This window comes from Podarcis pityusensis (assembly GCF_964106645.2).
Source record: "Podarcis pityusensis genome assembly, chromosome: 2".
Taxonomy (NCBI): Eukaryota; Metazoa; Chordata; class Lepidosauria; order Squamata; family Lacertidae; genus Podarcis; species Podarcis pityusensis.
The window spans coordinates 83,543,645-83,564,379 of record NC_138029.1 but is presented as its reverse complement, the minus strand read 5'-3'; the positions used below and the strand labels follow the sequence as shown (position 1 = coordinate 83,564,379).

The 20,735-nt window shown below is 40.9% G+C and overlaps 1 protein-coding gene across 11 annotated transcripts in view; it reads left to right on the top strand.

Moving 5' to 3' along the window:
- Positions 1 to 20,735, top strand: part of ERC2 (ELKS/RAB6-interacting/CAST family member 2) — a 526,798-nt gene that overhangs the window by 292,752 nt on the left and 213,311 nt on the right. For all 11 annotated transcript variants that reach the window (XR_013983315.1, XR_013983316.1, XR_013983317.1 and 8 more), the window contains one exon: positions 14,549 to 14,709. Coding sequence is in view for 3 of the 11 variants with exons in the window: in XM_080996735.1 (XP_080852861.1) it covers positions 14,549 to 14,709 (161 nt within the window). In the remaining 8 variants the exon portion in view is untranslated. The remainder of the gene's footprint in view (positions 1 to 14,548; positions 14,710 to 20,735) is intronic.

Sequence of the window (20,735 nt, the reverse complement as noted above, 5' to 3'; positions counted from 1 at the left end):
AAGCTCAAGCCATTCAAGCTGCAGAAATGAAGCAGAGAAGAATGCAGTGTCTGGAGAGCAGGAATGGAAACATCTGGCGTCATCAGCAAACAGAACATATTGCTTGAGAGCTGCAAACTTTCCTTCATGAAAGGTCTCCTCTAACTTTTTTTTTTAAGCCCTACTCCCTCTTGTGCTCATTTCCATCTGTCAGCTGAAAGCTGGGCCACTTCCCTTAACCTTCCCAATTGTCTTCTCTATATTTCCGCATCTTGTTTTTGACAATCTGTACTGAAAAGCGGCAATTTCTTCCGCAAACCCCATTTTTCCTACCCCCACTCCTTTGCTTACTTTGAGGCAATGAAATATTTTATGGCCAACGGTGGAAGAATTTAGATTCAGGACAACTCTCAAGGGCAGTTTGTCTAGCAAACAAATGAAGAAAGCATGTAACGTAGATTTACAGCTCAGAGGAAGTCTATAAAGATTGAGTATAAGTGAATTTAGGAAAACAGATGCAAGTCTATATTCAAAAAGGAAATGTGTTTTCATTGAAAAGTAATTTCAGAAGTGCTGAGAACCCATGAATCCCATTGAAGCCAATGGGTGACAGAAGTGCTCAGCAAAGTTGAATATCAGCCTATTTCATTTTTATTAAGTGCCAGGACTTAAATACATTTGACCTCGGTCTGAACAATATTGCACTATTTCCATCTCAAACCACTAAGAGATGCAATCTTCTACAGCACAACAGGATCTAATAAAGATCTCTGCATTCGCACATTGCTTCACTTTTTTCACACTTTCACAAGTTTGTGCGAAAATTTCTATCAAAGTTTAGTATACTGTGTTTGTTTTTGTTCCTCAGTTGTTCCCACAGTAAGTGCTTGTTGCGCATTTACAACTCACCCTTCACAAGAGTGTGTCAAATGAGTTCAAAGACCACACTTCTGACATTATCATAGTATTGCCCAATAATTTCTTTTATATGAAAAGGCCAAATGACATGTGAATAGAAATACAACATACAAGTGCTGTCAAATGCAGTGGTATCTCAGTTTACGAACTTAATCTGTTCCAGAAGTCCGTTCTTAAACTGAAACCATTCTTAAACCAAGGTGTGCTTTCCCTAATGAGGCCTCCCGCCGCCGGTGCCCTTCCACTGTTCTGCTTCAATTCTTAGACTGAGGTAAAGTTCGCAAACCGGAACACTACTTCTGGTTTTGCGGAGTTTGTAAACTGAATAGTTTGTAAACAGGGTTGTTCTTAAACCAAGGTACTACTGTACCATCTTCTGATAACTGTAAAAGAATCCATTTGCATATTCTCTCTTAAATATTAAACTATTGTATTTCAAAAGTAAGACATGGAAATATCCCTTATTTTTAGTTTTCCTGTAAAATAGTGTTGATGCAACAATTCTACTTCAAGGTATAACATTGAAGTTATATAAGATATTTACTTACATATAGGTAGTTCAAGTTATTTTATTTATTTAGCAAAGTTTATCTACTGCTTAATGAAAACCCTGAAACTGCTTAATGAAAACCCTGAATCTATTTACATAAAATAATACAAAGCAGTGCTATTAAAACCAAGAGACTTTAAAAACAGTAGGCATAATAAAACTATCAAAATATAGATAAAATCAAGTTTTTAAATATATACACAATAAAATTAAATGTCTGGGTAAGCTTCCTTAAAACAAAAACAAGCAGCCAGTGTGGTCCCTTCAACAATAGTGTTACCTTTCCCTGGCCAGGTACATCACTCATTAACCTTCTATCTGCATCCTGCACTAGCTGAAGCTTTCAGAACTATATCAAGGGCAGCCCCATACAGAAAACATCACAGTAGCTGAGTCTTGAATTTTCCAGTGTGTTGGTGACTGAAGCAGTGCTGTCCCTGTCCAGGAGCAGCTGAAGCTGGTGAAGGGTGTTCTTGCCACTGGATCTCCCGAGACAGCAATGGATTCAGAGGGAGTCCAACCCCACCCAGAATGAGTTAAAAGCCTATTTCCCAGACCTGGGAACCGCTCCACCTACAGGACCTCGATCTTGCCAGGATTCAATTTCAGTTCAGTGGCCCTTCTCTAGCCCACCACTGGCATTGTAACATTCCCAGTAGAGCTGTTATTTTTCCACCACCTGTTCTTTTCTTCTTGGAGCTGCATTTCCTGTGCTGTATTCCTGTTACATTTCTCAAACTAAGGGAGGTCAGCTTGGGTTAGTATTTGGATGGTAAACCTGTCCAGAGATACCATAGGGAAGCCGTGATGATGTTTTGGACAGTAGGCTTTGAATTACAGGAGGTGCTATCCTTCAGAGGTGATATAAAGACCACATGTGGTCATTAACAATCCCTTGGTCCTTGCCTTTACAGTAAGAATGTTAATCCCAGTGTGCTGGATTAATTCCAGCTCCTGTAATTGCTGTACATTCTACCTTCCAAAATTCCCTCTTCTGTGTAAATTTGATACTGCTTAATTCTTCCCTTCCTGGCCTAAACATTTGCGGTACATTGGTATGTAAGGCTAAACAGCTGATGATTTTGGCCTAGAATTAGCTGCATTTCAATTGGATGATAAGTAATATTTATCAGCTATGGATCGTGGGGTGTTGAGGGAAAGGGCTAGATTGTGGTATGTATTCTAAAGCTAGGAAAATCCCTTAGGTTACACAATGTTACCAGGGGGTGGGGTAAGGGGTGGTGGAAGACCTGTGCACAATCTGTTTTGTATATTAGGTTGAAGCAAACTGATCTTTCTGGTGATATCCCTGCAGCTTTGCAGACTGCTCTAGAATCGAGATGAAGTATGACATCTCCTTTCTTTGTTTATCCTTGCAATGTTGTGGATATGAATTAGGAGGCCATGTCCTCCTGACTCCTGCACTGCTGAACTATGGGAACGGTCTGACCCATGCAGAACCTTGCTTTCTGTGAGTCTTCCTCTCATGTGATATCTTGGCAGTAAATTTTACGTGTGAATGTTAATGACTGCAATATAAATGTTGCTTTCCATTGAATACTGGATTTCTTTCCATTGGTCCAAAATGCATTACCTTATGCAATAAATCAAATATAAATGAAGTTTCTGACATAACATTTTCCACATGGGGGTGGTTGAGCCTTATACATATGTTGCATTTGGAACAAGCCCATAATAGACTGTTCGCCTTGCTAGACCAACGTGGTCCTCTGTGGTTTCCAAAAGTTAATAAGCAGTTATCACAGACTATGGATATAGTTTATTTTATTATAAAATATATCCCGCCCTTCATTGTAGAAAGATCTCAGAGTGAGTCACAACATACAAAAACAGGTCAACATAAAAATAAATAAAAATATGATACAAGCAAACAAGTCACTAAATTTAGTACACACTACCCTCCATCATACATAGGCCAAAGGTGATGACAAGCAACGGCCAATTTATGTGCATCCAATTGACGCACATTCACACACACACACACACATTGCACCGAACCCGGAAGTGACCCGAAAATGTCTCTAAAACATCACTAACAGGGAGGGAGGGAGGCACAACTGGGTGGGGGAGGGTGGAACAGAACTCTTTACTTGGAAGCCGCCCCATGCAAAACGAGGATTGCCTGCACTTGAAAGGCCCAGCAGGACAGAAATGGTTTCATCTGGCACTGAAAGCTAGCCAGTGTAAGCACTAGTCCACTCCAGGGCAAGAGTGATCCACAGCCGGAATGCCGGGTTGCTCTATTAACTGATTTAATAAGAGCTATCATATTTAGGCACCTGCTCGAGTCTCCCAGAATCTACTTTCCTGGTCTGGTACAAGAGATCCACCGGACATACTCTTCTTAACATCTTCAGAACATCATGACCATACAAAGTTCTACTGGTCTAGCTGCCTATATTTATGTCCTTCACTGGAAGGAATCACTATCACATGTAGAATTTTTGCTTCCCCAGTGATTAGCCCAGGGCCAGGCTGCCCATGAGGACACATTAGATGACTGCCTTGGATGGCAGGAACTTCCTGATCCACGAGTGACAGATGCAACCCCCGGTGCACATAGGTGCTGTTCCTTCTCCTTTTGGGTTCTTCCTCCTTTTTGTCCAGAGGCTGCTTTGCAGCAGCAACACCATTTGCTTTTCACCAAGGCCAGAGAGGGGTGGCAGCTGGAGGAGGATGAAGAGAAGCCAAAACTGCCACTGTTGATCTCCCCACCCTTCCCTTTCCCCTAACTCCATGTTGATCTTCCCTCCCTTTCCTCCCAATGCTGACCTTTCCTCCTGTGTGGTGTAGTGGTCAAGAGCGGTAGACTCGTAATCTGGTGAACCAGGTTCACGTCTCCACTCCTCCACATGCAGCTGCTGGGTGACCTTGGGCCAGTCACACTTCTTTGAAGTCTCTCAGCCCCACTCACCTCACAGAGTGTTTGTTGTGGGGGAGGAAGGGAAAGGAGAATGTTAGCCGCTTTGAGACTCCTTCGGGTAGTGATAAAGCGGGATATCAAATACAAACTCCTCTTCTTCTTCCTGCCCTCGGATCCCAATCCTTACTTACTCCACTGTAAGTGTGCATAGTCCTGCAGCCAGGAAAACAATGAATTTAGTAATGAACCTTCCCTTTTATTCAACAGATGGACGAGCTCAAGGTGGTGTATGTGGTCCTCCCCCTCCCCCTCCCCACAACAACCCTATGAGGTAGGTTAGGCTGAGAAGCCGTGAATGGCCCCAGGTCACACAGTGACCTTCATAACAGAGTTGGGGTTTGAACCCCGGTCACCAACATGCCTGGTCCAACACTCTAACCACTGCTCCTTGCTGGCACTCTACTTCTAAGCAGGATTACTCAAAGGATTAGTTGCAGGTTGGGCTGCAAATTTAATTTAAAATAAAGAGGAGAAATCATGGTGGAATGACCATGGCATAGCCATTTTCCATTTTTTAAAACAATACAGTTAGCAGGATGGCTTCTCTGGATGGCTGTGAATGAGTGTTAACGGCCCATTCATTTTGGGCTTGCTTGCCATCTCTCCTCCCTACCACATGAGACAATTAATGAGCAAACTGGCTGCACCATGTTTGAAAAAAGTGTATCTTTGACCATTCAATTGAAATCCTTCATTCTTTCCCAGAACAGTTCAAATCACCTGGGCAATGCTACAGTCTAATTAACGTATTAGAAATCCACTTCACTAATTACTTTATCTATTCAGTAAAACAGGAAGGGGCATGTGAAAGCCCAAATCATACCAACTTGAGACTTCTGCAATAAATGAACAAGCATCATGCTACGGCTTAACTGCCACAGGGGATCTGCAACCTTGACAATCACATTGATTTCTTTGTGCACACAATATTTAGATACATAATAAGCTGTCTTACAGTATATGAATTGTAATATAAAAATCCAAGCTTTTATTAGCATAGCTCAGATATGCTTATTTTAAAATTGCAGTTATTATATGTGGGGCTTAAAGCTGTGCAAGCTACTTTATTGTCCTTAGCGCTTTCATTCTCACAGTGATCCTTTCTGATAAGCACAATTATATCCATTCTACAAATGAGGAACTGGGTCTGAGAATGAATTTGGTCATTAATGTCTTTGCTGAGCCTACCTGAGGGCTAATAATTAACACCATTTATTGTTGTTTCTGCTTCGTCAAGGTACAGATTATGACACATCTTTTCAGTCATTTGTCCTCCCTTGGGCTATAGTCCTCTGTGCACTTGAGTGGGAATAAATCATATTTACTTCAGTTTGGCTTTAACTTAACCATGCATGTGGATAATTGTATGGCCTTCTTTCCTAAACATTATTAGGTGCTATATGTTTTATTCAGGAGAATACCAATAGTTTAAAAATTCCTGGGACAGGATTTTGTGGGGGGTTTTTTGGTGTTTTTTTTTAAAGGAAATCTTGTTTCAATTGTTTTTAAAATTGTCACTGTCTTTACCAATTCATGATGCTAAGCTAAATGTTATACCAGATATGCAAGTCAGAAGGTGTAAAGACAGTGCACAGTTACACAGGCATAGTTATCTTGAAGCAATTGACTAAAACAGCAAAATACAACAAAGTTTTTAAAAAATCAAATGAGGGATGAGCTCTTATTTCAGTGCGTCACTCTCAGCTGTCCTAGTTTTCATTTGGAAATGGGTATCATTTCTGTTTCTTGGTCTGCTCAAAATTGGTCTTGAAAGCTTCTTCCGGAACCTTCCGGAGTCAGCCTTGATCTGATTGTTTCTGGCCCAGTCCAGTCCAGTCGAAACTTGAACACATCCAGGCAGAAATGCCTCTGATGTTTTCTGCCATATCTTGATGAACAATACTTAATGAATTACTGAAGAGTCTCTGTAAGATTTACTTTGAAGGTGATTCCAATGGAGTTTGATGTCAGCAAAAGAGAAGGTATTTTTGTGTCCTTCGTTTGTGAATGTGCAGATGTGATCCTGAGGGTTTTACGCATGTAACAAGAAATTGGAGAAATTGGATATTTGAGAATGGAAATTGGTGGTCTTCCAAGCAATATGGGATCTAAAAGTGCTAAATCCTTTAATAAATAAACCCTGATTCAGACTGGAATGTCTTGGCTTGATCTTAAAGGTGATATTATGTAGGCCTTCTAACAGTCGACTGGCCTTAAAGATAATTATCTGTACATTCCAGCCTTGCTTCTGCCATCAGCAGTGCCTGGGATCTCAGAGAAATAAATGTTATTTCCCTTACAAGTATATTATATTTAGACTAGCCTCACTCCTAATCATTTTGTATAAACTCTGCTCTTTACTGGAAATATTTGAAGAGGAAAACTTTTCCTTAAAAATGCTGTAAATTCTGCTAGCTACAGAAGCATATGTAAGTGTTGTTGTTAAACACTGTCCATATTTGAGTGACCATTGGAACTCTTTCGTAAGGCCCATCACATACATGAATTCACGCTCCAATTTATATGAATAGTTCTGATCATGTTTGCAGTGGGTGAAAGTTTTCCTACACTTCTGTTTTGAACCTTGGGGACAGAGTACACAAAAAAATTAAACTTGTTTAGAATGTTGATTACAATCTAAATCCTTTGTTCATGGTGGAATAGAAAAAGCACAGTAATTAAGTGAAGGATCAAATACTCTATTTGATATAAGCAGCTGTATCCAACTAAATTTTACTCAGAGTAGAGCCATAAAAATGAATTGAATTAGTTGTGCCCATTAATTTCAGTGGGACTGCTCTGAGTATGAGTAAGATGGGAGACAACCCAGGGACTGTAACCCATGTTCTAGTTAGTTGAAATACTTGACTGCTTCATTTTATGGGTTTGGATGAATGTATTCACATTTATTGTCAACAGAGCACCCCACAGTTTCAATCAGAATACATTTCCCATTCCACTTGCTACTCCAAGCTGGCAGTATCATCTCCCTTTGACATCTACGTGTTATGGGTAGACTTATTAAGGTAAGTCAGGGGTGGAGAACCTGAGGCTCAGGGCCAGATATTACTCTCCAGGGCTGGATCTAGACCAGGGGTCAGCAAACTTTTTCAGCAGGAGGCCGGTTCACTGTCCCTCAGAACTTGTTGGGGGCCGGACTATATTTGGGGGGGGGGAATGAATTCCTATGCCCCACAAATAACCCAGAGATGCATTTTAAATAAAAGCACACATTCTACTCATGTAAAAACACGCTGATTCCCAGACCGTTTGCGGGCCGGATTTAGAAGGTGATTGGGTCGGATCCAGCCCCCGGGCCTTAGTTTGCCTACCCATGATCTAGACACATCAAAGAAGCATTTCAGTTAAACGCGTTGTAAACTTTGTATGAGAAATCTGGTTGGCAAAAACAGAACTCCACAGCACCATTTGGTGTCACAGTGTTATAATGCATATACAACGCATATAAAGCACTTTTTCTTTGCCAATGTAGCTGAGTCCCAGTTCTCTATGTCAGGACTTTTCCCAGGCTACATCCTCTCCTCAGCCACATGCCTCACCAGTCCTACTTTTCAGCTCCTTGAGTGCTCTGGCTTGGCTGAAATGTGTCCTTGAGTTCTGATAATTCCTTTTGCCTGCCTGGATGGTGCATATGAGTTTTTGCAGGAGGAAGCAAGGAGGAACATTGGCCATAATGAACCATAAGCACTAGTTGTCTAACTTTTTATTTTAAAAAAATTTTAAAAGAAGAATAAGTCTCTAATCCTTGTGGAAACTGAGATGTGAAGCAAAAATGTCCAGGTGCTATTCTCATTTATTTTGGTGGTTTATTTTTTTTTTAAAAAGTTTATTTTAGATCTACCAAAAAAACCCCCACAACCCCATGAAATATAACATTCATTAACAAACAAATCCAATACCCAATGCACATCAGGGCAAGAAGTATGAATTATTATTATTATTATTATTTTATACCCCACCCATCTGGCTGGGTTTCCCCAGCCACTCTGGGCAGCTTCCAACAAAATATTAAAAATACAATAAAACATCAAACATTAAAAACTTCCCTAAACTGTATCCCCCAAAACCGGTCAGGCAGCCAGAGCCCCTTTGCCGAAAAAGGGAAACCAGACAGCTTCAAATGTATCTGATTCAGCCTTTGCCAGCCTCAATGTTAGTTTTTCTAAGAGGGGAAGGTGCCATATGTGTTTCAAGCCAGTCCAAAGTGGTCTTCCAACCCCTAACCACAGTCATCCTTGCAGCAACCATGTGTTTCAATCTGGGGTCCAAGAAGAGAGACAGCAAAACCAGAGGTAGTGATTTAGGCAGCACATGTGAGCTGGATCACTCAGAGGGCAAAGCCATCACATGGGCCCTATCCCTTGTTTTAGTGGTAAGTAGAAACATGTATGGATAACAGGCACACCTGTGGATGGATAGCAGGTCTGCCCTGGCCTATTTTTGCTACTGAACCCACCCATCACTAACATGGTACGCAGGAGGTTATCTGGAAGGTAATGCGATCCTTTTCTGAAATCATTTTTATTTGATTTTACAAAGGCAAATTAGTTACAATGCCAAATACATATCCATAAAAAGAGATTTCTCTGAATCTGACGACTTTCCCCACTCTCCTCCATGGGTCCTATTGTCAACATTTCCAACTGCATATTATTTCATAGTCTATATTTTGTATCTATCCATATTGTCCATAATATTCGTTACAAGTGGGATTAAAATCCTGCTAATGTTTTCATCTGCTTACAGTCGTCTCCTAAACAAATTATAAACTTTTCCCATTCATGAATTTCTTTTCTTCTTGGACTCCGCATTTCCTGGTCTGTTTTGCCATTTCGGCGTAGTCTAACAGCTTAGTTTGCCAGTCCTCTCTGGCAGGAACTCTTTCTTCTTTTCATCTCTGGGCTAGTAGCATCCGTGCTGCTGTTGTCATATACAGAAAAAGTCTTTTCTGTTCCTTTGGGATGTTGGTACCTATAATTCCTAATAGAAAGGCTTCTAGTTTTATAACAACAACAACAAAAATAACAAAAGTTATTTTAAACATTTTTTCAACTCATTATATATCATTTCCCAGAAAGCCTTTATTACCCAGTAATGTGATCCTTGATCCGAAAATGTTCCCCACTCCTGAAGTAAGGCAAAACCTGCAAAAAGTAGCCTAAGAGGGCAAGCTCGTTTGCATGAATCTCGTATGTTTGCTTGTCTGGATGAACCTACTTATGATAGAAGCAGCATAACTCTCCTGTCTGAGTTTAGGAGGAAGCAGTGTTTAGTTAGCTAGTTCTCCCTTCTCCTGAGCACCTGTTACACTTGCAGTCCTAATAATTCAGGCACAGTCTGTGGCTCCACTAAGTGCAAATCTACAGATAGCTCACACGTTGGACACAGTAGATCAATTTAAATTACAAAGGTTTAAATTCTTGATTTGAATCATTATTTAAATAACCAAAAAATCGAAGGAGCCGATTTAAATCATTGATCTGAAATAGCTTTCCAGCATTCTAATTCGTGTATTTCCAGAACACTGAGATTTCTATAACAACTAGAACACATCTGTTTTAGTAAACAGAATTTTTAGACAACTCAGTAGGAGCATAATCTAAAACTTTCGGCTGGAGATTAGGCTCATATTAGTCTGAAAGGGCTGGCCCAGAAACCAGCATATTTTACCAAAATACTTGACCTCAAAAGTTACTTGTATTTGCCTCTGGTTCATTCCTGTACATAGACAAAAAAAACCTCTAGCTCAATATATTTGGCAGAGGGTCATAGATTCTGTTTGGCAGAGGGTCTGCATTTATTACATTCAGATATAAATTGAAAGCAGGGACAATCAATATAACTGATTTTTAAAACAAAACAAAAAATGCAGAACTCTTTTATTTTTATTTACTTGAAATAGTATACTCCACAATCTCTGCAGTTTTTCATGTGGGCAGATAATCTCCTCAAAATACATCCCAAAATACAGTCCCCTTTGAGAAGTCTTTTTTTACACCCATTGGCAAAAAAGTGTAAAGTTATTCACAAGTGAACAGGTGTTGGGGAAGAGGGGAGCATGTCCCTAATTTGCAACCAGGTTGATAGTCCCTCATCCTGATTCAGCTGCATGTAGGTTATTAGCTGGCTCAGGATTTGGATAGGGCTTGCATTTGGATGCTAGTCTGAATGATTTTTCAATGGAAAGTAATGCATCTAGCTGTGTATCCAAGCACGCCATCCATCCATAATGTATTAGCTTCAAGAAGTTTCCCATTTGGATGTCTCTAAAATGCACATTGACTGTTAGCTAACATCCACTTCAAATCTATTAAGAATGAAGTTCCAATTTTCTTAGCCCCTTGGATAAAAGTTGCAATGGCTTGTGTTTTAAGATGATGCTTGATACCTTGATCATTGTATGCCCAGAAAAATACTGTTTGGATGAATTTAGTAATTTTGTACATACATGACAAACATTTGAGCAATATACTGTAAGTATGAAAGTTAGAATCATTTCCAGAGGTGTTAATGTTTGGCCTGCCATTGAATTAAGAAGTTTAAGCAATAATGGAGACTAGTATTTTAATAGTTTATTTTACATGTTACAGATTTGCCTGCTTTAAAAATATGTGTTTATTTCTTTTGATCCATGGAGATAGGGTTATTTGAATTAGAAACTTGGAAACCTATTTCAAATCAGTGATTTAAATATAAAAAATTATCCCTCAAGACTTTCTGAGCATTAGTCAGTAATGCTCAACGGGTGCAATTTGGTTTTCGGAACAGCTTCTTGCTTGTCCATTGCTACAGAGAATGTGAAATGAGAGTCTGCACATGTACAGAGTGTGCTCTGAATTTGTCTTCGTTTGTCTTTGTCCAGCGTCTGGACAATAAACACACAGTTCAGACAGCGCTAAGCAAGCACCACCAAAGGTTGATTTTTAAGGCTCCCAGGAACGGTGAGCAAAGGGAAGATGATTAATTTGTGAGGGCACATTAATTATGCACTCTTACCCCTTGCCCCAGGTAACCCAAATAATATTGAGCATCAGTTGCTCTTTTTTTTTTTGTTGTTGCTCTTAATGAGTAACAGTATGCAGCTACCTCTTTCTGATATTCTGAAGTAGAATAACTTAATGTTATTCCATATATATTGGCATTTTAGTTAGGAAATTGCATGCAAAATGTAATAATACTGTACAAAATTATTCAGTACAGTTTGTACAGATTATTCCTTGGGATTCATGCATTAGCATATAACCTCTGCTCTGCCACATTGTGTGTATAAATAAAGTGAAGCGTTTTCTTGTATTTATCCATCTGCAGGACTGGTACAACTTCAGGTTGAGTCCTATTCAGTCATCATTAATGAGCATTAGCAAATGCTTTCAGTATTTAGTTTTTGGTAGATTTGTCAGATACAAACAAACGAGACAACCTCATAACAAAAGTGCTGTTAAGGATGAATAGGATAGATGTTGAAGTGCAGATTATCTTACTTTGCAAATAACATGGCTAGCACTCTTTTTTTGCTAGCTTGCTGATACAATGCCATTTTTATTCTAAATTAATCGGCTCATGGTATCTCATGTTAATCATGAAATCTAAATGCATTATTTTACAAGTATATTTTAATAAGTCTCAAAGTGTGAACACTGCAACATCAGGCACAAAGTGTTTTTCTTCCTATGAAGAGTGAGTCTTGCGACACCCACCATTCACTTCTGTTGCTTCACAGAAACTAATGGGATAAGCATCCCTGATTTCTATATATCACAATTAATGCAAGTGGTAAAGTTGCCTTCTGGAGTATAGTGTTGCAAGTGTGCTAGGAATCTATTTTTGGCAAGAAAACTCCCAGTTTGCCCTCTCTCCCTTAAACTGACCTGCTGGATGAAATAGTAGATGTGTGTATGATTCTAGGCATACCTTCCCCTAAGATCAACATTTGTACACACTTTAGTCACCTTTTATACGTAGTGCTATTGACATTAACCAGAGAGGCCAGCCTGACAGCACTGTACTTTAACACCAGCTAAAGAGTTGTTCTGCTCTACTTGCACAGTTTATCTAAAGAGATTCGGGGGGGGGGGGGAATGGTTTTTGGTGTGTGTGTTTTTTTTTAAATCACAAGCCTAATTGTTTTCCATCAAAGAGAATTCTCTTCTAGGCAAACTATCCTGTAAGGTAGCAGGATTATCTTGAAGGTCAAAACTGACATAACTATGAAAGCAGGGTATAATGACTAATCCTTCTGCTATCAAAGTGGGTCTCCCATGTTGAGCTGCACTGAAAGGGAAAATGAATGGCAGGACACTGGAAGGTCCTTTATACTGGAGATTGGTACTGCAGAAGTGTGCAGGAATATTGTCATTTTTAAGTGTGCCCCATTAGTCTCCTATTAACCTATTGGAATTGAGAAATGTGTGCATGGTATGCTGTCAGCTGGGGCTGGCACTGCCTGTTTGCTTGCCTTCAACTTGGGGCATGGAGTGAGCAGGAGGGAACTGAACTTGGAGAATATGGCTGTCAGCTTCTTATTCTCAGAGGTTGCTTAGCCTCAGCCAACAAAAACCACTGGAGCTCCTGGACAGAGGCACCCGCCCCCCATCTGCACCTCTCGGCCTGCGCTCCAGTGGCATGACTGTTGCCTCATCCCTCTTACCTACAGACTCCATGGATCCCCTAGGCAAGAGGAAAGTGTGCTGCATGGCAGCCGTGTCCTGAGCTTACAGGATATGACTTCTGGCTGTGTCCTCTTGCCCACCAGACCAGTAGAGCTCAGTCCAAGAAACCTGTTGTGCCTCTTCTGGTCAAACAGGACATGTCCTGGCTCAGTAGAGAAGTTGCAGGAGCTTTCCACAAAGGGAACTCCGTGAGCCCAAAAGCTTATTGTGACGTTAACATATGAGAGTGCTGGAGGTGAAATAGTTAAACAGGTTACCCAATCAGAACCCAGGGGGGTGGAGTCAGAGGGAGTATAAAACCAGCTCTGGGAGGGGCAAAGGAGTTTGTTGGGAGTTGGGTGGTTGGTTGGAGTGGGAGTGAATTGGGATAGAGTTTGTGGGTAGGTTGAGTTAGTGTAGCGAAATAAGCTGAGTCAGGAACAGTTAGGGGCTAGGAAGACAAGTAAATATCTGAGAGGTGGTTTAGTGAGTGAGAGCAGGTAGCGGAAGTTATAGGTCTTGATAGACACCCCATTAATATAATTGACTGATACTGTTTATGAAACCCCACACTTGTTAAACTGCAGTAAATAAACAAAAGCTTATGTCCCAATTTAACTCTGACTGGACTCAGTATTGTACCAGGTAAGGCCTGGGTGGTGGCAGCGAGAAATAAAGTGGTGGCACAGGGATCAATAGATGGTGAAACATTTGGGGACTTATGTGAAGAGGAATGGATAGATATGAAGGGTAAAAAAAAAAAGGGAGGGAAATACCTTCCATTCACTCTGTCCATTTTTGCCTCCTCCGTGGTTTTTTAAGATTTATTATCAGTCTATATCAGTATGTCTAAGTTGGACCTGGGTATTGATACTCTGACATTTTAATCTGTAATGCTGAAATTTTTGTGTGGAAACACCGTAAGGAAAAATGACATTTCTCACTCCTGCAACATTTCAAAGAGCAATTTTAAAATTAAAAGAGCAAAGATGTGAGCAACACACACATATAGACACCATTTATAATCAACATAATTGCTACGAATTGCTGACCTATACTGGTCAGTCAGATAAGTCCTGCTTTCAGGCTTCCCATAGGGTTGAAATTCAGCATGGTGTAGTAGTTAAAGTGGTAGAACTGGAAACTAGGAACTGGGAGACCAAGGTTAAAATCCAGCCATGAAGCTCACTGGGTAATCTTGGAGCCAGTTGCTGTCTCTCAGCCAAAGCTACCTCACAGGGTTGTTGTGAGGGTAAAAAGGGTAGAGCAATTCCTTGTTCCTTGGAGAAAAGGTGGAATATAACTGAAATAATAAATAAAAAAGTAAAATTGTAAGTAGTGCCCGGTGTGGTAGCCATAAAATTTTCTGAATTACTTTATTATGTAAAAGCCTGCTTATTTGACAGGAGAAGGGGAATCCAAGCTTAGAGTTAACTGTATATTTACACATTACCATTGTGACCACTTTATTCATATGCCTTTTTTTAGTTAGAAGAACTAAGGAATGCCCTGGATAAGACCAGACAAGAACTGGATGCTACCAAAGCACGGCTTGCCTCAACGCAACAGTCTCTGGGTGAGAAAGAAGCACATCTAGCCAATTTAAGAATAGAACGGAGGAAACAGTTAGAAGAGATACTGGAAATGAAGTAAGTACACATATATTTTGATTTTGATAGGATTCAAGGGAACATGATTATTCATTTTATTTTCCCTTTCTGCTCTATGGATATACTTTGTTTCATGTGCATCCTAAAAAAATGAGAACAAGGGGTGCTTTGGGGTGTGTGATTTCACTGCATTGGGATGTGTAATAATTAGTGCTGAATCATTTGGCTCAGAATTTTTCACAACTTTGGGGGCTGGGGCAAAATATCCCCATCACCACTTGAAGATTGGGTTAATCTTTTGCTGTGGGTGACTTTGAAGAACTTAAACTGGAGGCTGTGTTAAGGACAAGGTGGCTGAGGCTCTCCCCCCCCCCCCAAGCTTTGCCTCGGCTTTAAGCAGTGAGGCAGCTGCCCTCGTCAGCCTGGCAATGTTCCCTTTGCCATTTGTGGCAGAATACCCCACCTATGACAGCTTTCCCCCACCTTCATATGGACACAGAGGACAGGCAAGAAGAGAAGAGACTTTCAAATTTGTGCTAACGGTAGCATCCTTCCTGTGCAATGTGTCACAAATTACAAAGGAATTCAAAATGGATGTCAAATCTCATCTAGGGAAGGCAGCTAAATGTGTGTGTTGTTGTTGCTGTTGTTTAGTCGTTTAGTCGTGTCCGACTCTTCATGACCCCATGGACCAGAGCACGCCAGGCACTCCTGTCTTCCACTGCCTCCTGCAGTTTGGTCAGACTCATGTTTGTAGCTTCGAGAACGCTGTCTAACCATCTTGTCCTCTGTCGTCCCCTTCTTCTTGTGCCCTCAATCTTTCCCTGGTCTTTTCCAGGGAGTCTTCTCGTCTCATGAGGTGGCCAAAGTATTGGAGTCTAAGCTTCACGATCTGTCCTTCCAGTGAGCACTCAGGGCTGATTTCCTTCAGAATGGATAGGTTTGATCTTCTTGCAGTCCATGGGACTCTCAAGAGTCTCCTCCAGCACCATAATGCAAAAGCATCAATTCTTCGGTGATCAGCCTTCTTTATGGTCCAGCTCTCACTTCCATACATCACTACTGGGAAAACCATGGCTTTTACTATACGGACCTTTGTTGGCAAGGTGATGTCTCTGCTTTTTAAGATGTTGTCTAGGTTTGCCTTTCTCCCAAGGAGCAGGTGTCTTTTAATTTCGTGACTGCTGTCACCATCTGCATTGATCATGGAGCCCAAGAAAGTAAAATCTCTCACTGCCTCCATTTCTTCCCCTTCTATTTGCCAGGAGGTGATGGGCCCAGTGGCCATGATCTTCGTTTTTTTGATGTTGAGCTTCAGACCATATTTTGCGCTCTCCTCTTTCACCCTCATTAAAAGGTTCTTTAATTCCTCCTCACTTTCTGCCATCAAGGTTGTGTCATCTGCATATATGAGGTTGTTGATATTTCTTCCGGCAATCTTAATTCCGGCTTGGGATTCATCCAGCCCAGCCTTTCGCATGATGAATTCTGCATATAAGTTAAATAAGCAGGGAGACAATATACAGCCTTGCCGTACTCCTTTCCCAATTTTGAACCAATCAGTTGTTCCATATCCAGTTCTAACTGTAGCTTCTTGTCCCACATAGAGATTTCTCAGGAGACAAATGAGGTGATCAGACACTCCCATTTCTTTAAGAACTTGCCATAGTTTGCTGTGGTCGACACAGTCAAAGGCTTTTGCATAGTCAATGAAGCAGAAGTAGACGTCTTTCTGGAACTCTCTAGCTTTCTCCATAATCCAGCGCATGTTTGCAATTTGGTCTCTGGTTCCTCTGCCCCTTCGAAATCCAGCTTGCACTTCTGGGAGTTCTCAGTCCACATACTGCTTAAGCCTGTGTGTGTGTGTGTGTGTGTGTGTGTGTAAATATAACTCAAAGTCTCAGCCACCTCATCTTTAAGATAAGCCCAACCCAACCCAGAGTTCTTCAGATTTCCTGCCCCTCTGCTACTTAGTCCTATTCAGCACAGCCTTAGCTATAATGATAAATATTAATCATAGCTGCAAGCTTTAAAAACACAGTACCCCCGGGTTTTGAATCTTACTCATCCAAAACATCTGGGTATCACAACAGTTCCATATGAGCAACCAGGTTTATTTACATTTCTGTTTGTCCTAACTTTAGTCACAAAGGGGTCAAGACTTTGTTAATGAGTCTTTGGTAGCAGTCTAAGGAGAAGGGCCCTGCTGGATCAGGCCAGTGGCCCAACTAGTTCAGCATCCTGTTCTCACTGTGGCCAACCAGATCCCCATGAGTATATTCCCTGATATGTCTATTGAGCCTAGTGAGCATCTCTGGGACTACTCTCCTTCCCTGTAGTCTTTGAAAAGAGATATTTTGTCATTAAATAAACAACAAAGCTTTCTTTTGAGCAATTAGGCTTTTAAAATGGAAATGGTCCATTAAGTTAGCTAGAAGTTAAAAACGATGTGACATATGAATTTTTAACTTAAGAAACAGTTCTTGCATTTCTGAAAGAACACAGGCCACTCATTAGATTTCCTTCTGTGTGACAGCATTATCACTAAAGGTGGAATAACTTGTTTTAAATATTAGTACCAAAGAGGTGGACTACTATGCCATAGAAACTAGGTTGCAAAAGATGTGGGTTATGTCAAAGAAGATTTTTGATAGCTGACAGCCCTGAGCTTTAGTGTATTATGTCTGGGTGAATATCATGTTCCTGAGGAATACTAGAACTGTTTTAATCTGTGTGACAGGACAAGGATGATAAAGTCACTTATTATTTATTCTTTTACTAGTGCATTTTCCATAGGAGGGTGTAATGAGATGGGAGGAAAATCAGTTTTAAACAGATGTTGCCAAGATTACAAAGCAGAATTGGTGAAAAGCTATAAGCATTCCACACTATCACTATACTTGTTCTTAAGAAACTAAAAAAAGAACAGAAGGATATAATTAAATTGAACTTCCTCCCCACCATAAAGATAAGTATACGTAATTATAGTACATTAAATTTGCAGCACAATCTTTGAAATTGATGGCCTCTGTAAGAATGTGCCCAATGTGGGCACATCTATAGCAAGGAATACACAAAAATTAAGCAGACAATATTTTGAACGTGCATTGAAAATATACATGCCATTTAAAATGCCTCATCTTTCTGTAACTGCGGTGCTCAGCCAATCTTACCTAAATCCACATTTGCCTCTCATGGATGTGAATTCTTTAGGAAACATCTTTAAGAATGTATATAATAGGCGTCATCGCCACAAACGATTTGAAAAAGTGTATACAAATGAAAGCATTGTGGGGCTTAATACAATAAATTACACATTTCCTCATCAGTTTATTCGCATGCTGCTTTTCCATGGTACATCTTGCAGAAAGCAGGTTACAAGATCAGAAGGATTTACTGTGTGATACAATATTTGTTCCCTGGAGTTCCTCAGGTTAGGTTTGTTTTCTCCCTGAACTTTGCTTATCATACTTTCCAAAGGTGTGCTAACTGGTACGTGATATCCTATCATTATAACTTGGGCTGGGCTGCTGTTGTAATTCCTTGCTATACCCATCCAAACCACTTGCTTAAGATTCACAAGCAGGACAAGATCCACCTGCAGGTATCCGTTTCCTACACAAGCTGCTGCCCTCAAGTGTCAGCTTTCCCAAGGCTTCTGTACACCATGAGGAAAGAGACCAGTGAATCATTCACCCAAGGCTTTTGGAGAAGAATCCACCTTTTACAGAGGTCTGAAGTTTGCCTGATGAAGCTGAGGAACAGCAGCAGTGCAGCAAAGCCCTCCGAGTATCACTTCATAGGAAACCTCATTGATGAACTTGTTTCTTTAAAGGGCAATGTGTGCTGTATTGATGTGCAGACTATCTCTTCTGGATAATTAAAAAAAAAGCACCTCCCTCTGACAGAAATAATAGCAGCAGTGGAAGGAGTGGATGGTGAAGGTGCTTCAGATGATAATGAAAACATTTTTTTTACAACCTCTCCTTTACATAGGTTGTAAAGAGTGCACCAAATACTTGCTTTCAGATGAAGAATGGTGGTAGACTTGGGGGTAAGATATGTATAGCATTGTACTTAGCATGAATATAATTTATCAGTATGTTATGCTAATAGGGATTTGACAGATCCCTGGAGGATAAGGCTGTCCATGCCTACTAACCATGATGGCTGTGTTCTACCCAGTGGCGTTGCAACGGGGGGGGGGGCAGTTTTCCGGGCGCCATGTCTGGGGGGGTGACAAGAAGGCACCCCGCGGGGGCTCGCGGATGCGTGAGCAGTCATCGCACCACGGCAGCCACATGTGGAGGATCCTCCATTCGCGGCTGCAGCCGCGAGCAGAGGATCCCGGCACCGGCAGCAAACCGCTATGTACAGCGCATGTGTGCCATCGCACGCATGCACTGTACATAACAATGCCGCACATGCACTGTAAATAGCGATTTGCTGCCGGTGCTGCTCGAGCGCCATACGGATGGCGGTGGGATCCCTCCATTGCCGCTACAACCACATGTAGAGGATCCTCTGTTTGTGGCTGTAGCGGCAATGGAGGGATCCCGGCACAGTCCATACGGCGCTCCAGTGGCGCTGGCGGCAAACTGCCATGTACAGTGCATGTGCGGCGTCGCTACGTACACCGCATGTGTCATACGTAGCGATGCCGCACATGCGCCCTACGTAGCAACGCCCCGCGCCGGGCGTCACGATGCCTTTGTTCGCCCCTGGTTCTTCCTCTACTGTTGGAGGCAGTATGCATCTGGAAACCAGTAGGCAAGTGCTGTTCAGGTTTTGCTGATGGGCTTCCCCCAGGCATCTGGTTGGCCACTGTGAGAACGGGGTGCTGGACTGAGCCAGCAGGCTCTTCTCATGCTCTTAGATTAAAGCTGAATATATTCTATGACACAAATAATGAAATATTATAATGGTGGAATAGAGTGGTGCTCATTTGTCTGGCTATTTTACAATATTTAGATACCATTTATTAATTTAACTAGTGAGGATAAAGCATTTTAGATATTTACAATTTTATTATTTAAATAGTGCTGACAGAATATATTTTGTGACTGTTGGCTTATAGTCAAATATGTATTGAATTGTATACTTAAGAGCTTTCATGATGATTTCCTATGCTTATATTATGTTAAAGTTCTGTCTTCTAACCTCCTCTGGCTCACATTGCCACGGCCCATCTTAATTTACTGTGTATAATCAGTTGTCTATCTTTAGACAACTGCGTCAGTTGTCATTGCAAATCCTTTTTAAGAGTACAAAATTATTTTAAGAAGTTCAGAATGAAAGAGGGTGGCAACTCACCGTAATTCAGCCATGAGTCTCACATTTTACAATTATGTTTAAAAGAAGGAACATTTGCTAGGTAAGTATCCTCCAGAGGATAAACTTTTTGTAGATACCATCTTCTCTTGAGTTTATTATTTGATGCTGTTACGTAAGCTCTACAGGGAGATTTTTATTGCATACTTTGTTTTCTGTGGAGGTCACACTGACATTAGTGGCAATTTTGTTTGGAAAGAAATCTGAATTATTTTGAGGGCTTCTCCCCTATGCAAGCGTTCTTATAATTACAGTTGTGGACAGATTCACTCATATTCTACTTTTATGTATATTCTTTTGTTTCTTTTTGCAATACAACTCCCTTCTTGGACTAGTGAACGACAGATTGCACTACTTCAGTTTGAGTGATAGATAATCAATATTAGGGTTAGGCATGGAGGAGGCATCAATATATGCATGGAATTTGGTGGTCCCAGCCTGATCAAGCTTTGCTCTCACTGAACCATCTCTAGTATGGGATGTGGGTGGAGCTGTGGACAAACGCTGGCTCCCTCAGCCTGAAAGCGAGATGAGCACCGCACCCCATAGTTGCCTTTGACTGGACTTAGCCATCCAGGGGTCCTTTATCTTTACCTTTAGTATGGAGCAACTTCCTAAAGAAAAAGAAAGTGCAATATATGCATATATATCTTATATATGCTACAATGGCTGGTAAAATCAATTTCTGCAATGTAAACACGATTGCTGAACTAATTTATAAATTCTTTCTACAC